General features: G+C 38.8%; 1 protein-coding gene across 1 annotated transcript; it reads right to left on the reverse strand.

Moving 5' to 3' along the window:
* Positions 1–879: 879 nt before the first annotated feature.
* LOC113729708 (AT-hook motif nuclear-localized protein 23-like) lies at positions 880–2,269 on the reverse strand. Its single transcript, XM_072080100.1, has one exon. It carries the CDS (start codon positions 2,022–2,024, stop codon positions 1,146–1,148), a length of 879 nt encoding a protein of 292 aa, XP_071936201.1. The 5' UTR covers positions 2,025–2,269; the 3' UTR covers positions 880–1,145.
* Positions 2,270–2,801: the final 532 nt, after the last annotated feature.

A 2,801-nucleotide genomic window follows, 5' to 3' on the forward strand; every position in this document is an offset into this window, starting at 1 on the left:
AGCAACAGATTTCAATGGACGTCTACGTTTTGTTTTGTTTTTTTTTGGGCAAAACTGGCAAAATAGGACTTTTAACGTAAGTTTCCAAAGCTGGAATCCATGATTATGGCTGACTAATTTGATGTAAGCTACCAGTTGGAACTCGAACAATAGGAATCATCAGTTGGTTGGCATTTGGAACAAAATGGTCAACCACCTGAATAAGAAATTGGTAACTGTATTATGTTTTAAGCAAGAAAATGTTTGGTACGATTATTGGTGTAAGGAATCTTTTTGGTACTATTGAAAATTTCTTCGAATTGGATTAGATCCATATGCTGGTTCTGCAACTCACGTACTTTGTATGTCCGACAACAAGCAAGGTCTAAAGAAATGAAAGCTTTTGGCAATTGATAGCCTAGATGATAAATTTGTGTGTTGTTTCCCTTATTTGTAGAAGCTTATTGGATTGAGCAAAGATCTCTTTGACCACATATATCTTCAACTAATACAAGAAAAACACAGGCTGGAGGAGGAAGGCCGAGAGAGGAATAGCCTCCTTGAAGTGCATCCATATGTATTCATCTATAATCAAACTCGGGAAGGTAGCAACAACTTTTGAGGAAAGCAAAAATGTATATGAGAAAAATTGACAGCAACAAAATGACCCTTGTCCTATATTCTGCTCATATTCTATGATACCTCTAGAGCATAGTATTTTAATTTCAGAGAAAAGACATCCATTAATTAGCACATTCCATTCTATATATATATATATATACACTACACAGCCAATTAAGTGGAGAATAATTCCTACGTGGAAAAACTTTGTAAATTCTTGGGTGAACCATAAGATAAGATAGAGATGAATTAAGCTATGGAGTAGTAACCAACTTTAGATTTTGCAAACACCAAATTTTTTATTAGTATGATTGAACAAGTTGAAGTAAAGAAATGGTGGTAGAATTAGTCTCCAAAGCTACACTCAACTTTGTCATCTAACAAGCACTTGAAAGTTCCATCCTTGAGGGTAACAAGAAACAACTAAAAGTAGAATTTTCACAAATCAAAATGCAAGGCACGTTAAAGGACAATTACAACTAAATGTACAACATGGATATGATTATGTTGCCGATCCATGGTTTTTCCCGTACCTTTTTATTGACCTAATACTGTGGCCGTCCCGTCGAGTTCCCTGTCCATCCTCCACCCTCCATTGGAAGCTGACTATTAGGCATATTTATCGGCAGATTGAAAAAGGGAAGCCCTAAAGATGGATCAGAAAATTGATTATTTGAGCCACCAGCACCAGCACCACTACCCCCACTGCCACCGCCACCACCGGAGGTCTGAGACGCCACAGGTGGCTGCATCTGAAGTGAGTGATCATCTTCATCCAAAGGCAGCCTTTCATAAGCTACGTTAGTGAAAGAAGAAGCAATAACAATCACAGGTCCAGAAGCAATCAAAGCTCCCACAACATTTCCTCCAACAACTTGACCTTGTCCACCAGCCAAATATATGGTCAAACTGGTGGCACCCGGTGGAGCTGGCGGTGGAAGGAAGGAGCCCGACAATGATAAAATCTCGAACCGGCCATGTAACGTCACGACTGAGCCCGCAGCAGCCGGTTGCCTCAAGCTCACATTGTTGACGGTGCCACTACCACTCAATATGCAAATACCTCTTTGCCTTTTTCTAGCATATGTTGCAACTGATTCAAACACATCACAGCCGCTGCTGACCTCTAATATATGTGCCCGGAGCGTGTTGGCGCTCTCTCGGGTGATTATCACCGGGGGTTTAGGCTTGTTTTTGGAGCCAGCTGGCCGGCCTCTTGGCCGCCGAGCCACAACATCGCCTGAGCTTGTGTTTGATGTGACCAGCTCTAGACCAGCTTGGTGAGATTCATCGTCGTTCTCGCCGGAAAATTGGTTCCGATTGCTGTCATCTTCGGAGTTGGCCACTGGTCTTTGAAGCTGGAGATCAGGCCTGTGAAGCTGAGTAACAAAGCGAGAAGCTGAGCCTAAGTCTAAACCAGCCATACACAAGAACAAAAGAGAACAGGAAAACAAAGTACTAATTAAGTAAAATAAAGTATGATTAAATTGGAAAATTATAAGTAACTAGTATAAAAACTAATTAGCGATTTTTTATGTGGCTATTAAAGAAGAATAAAGCACAGCAATTCAAACCCTAGAGCGAATAGAAAACAAAAGGAATCGAGTGGAGAGAAAGGAAGGTATGAATGAAGAGGGGAGAGAGAGAGAAAGTGGCAGATCGATGCAGCTATTGTCACAGCCAAAAGTATGCATTTGAGGATATAAAATATGTCGAAATGTTCATTTTTTAATTAAGAGGCACATTATTTCTTAATCCTGCTTTTTGTAAAAGGAGAATAATGTAATTTAAAATGAAGAAACTTACAAGGAGATGGTAGGTACATATAAATAAGGTCGTATGCAGGTAAGGTTTCGTGTACCGATACATATATAAAGATGTATAAATATGTATGAGCGTGCACACACACTCGCGTATCCTTGTTATTAGTAAAAGTCTAACGACGCGCATACCATTTATTAATTTTCCCTTTGTCGTAATTAACTTTGTAATGAGTATTTTTTTTTTCTTTTTTTTTCAACTTTGCAATAACTTAGAGTAGAAAACATAGTACTATATGATAATTCCTTTAAAGCAAGAAGTTTGATTATTTCCCTCTTAAACAACTTTATAGATTTTGGGTCCGGCTTCCCTAGGTATCATGGATAACATTCCTTGCAATTGTTTGATATTTATTCTTAATTCTAGGCATTTTATTTCGT

The sequence above is a fragment of the Coffea arabica genome, chromosome 2e (assembly GCF_036785885.1).
Source record: "Coffea arabica cultivar ET-39 chromosome 2e, Coffea Arabica ET-39 HiFi, whole genome shotgun sequence".
In the NCBI taxonomy this organism is placed as follows: domain Eukaryota; kingdom Viridiplantae; phylum Streptophyta; class Magnoliopsida; order Gentianales; family Rubiaceae; genus Coffea; species Coffea arabica.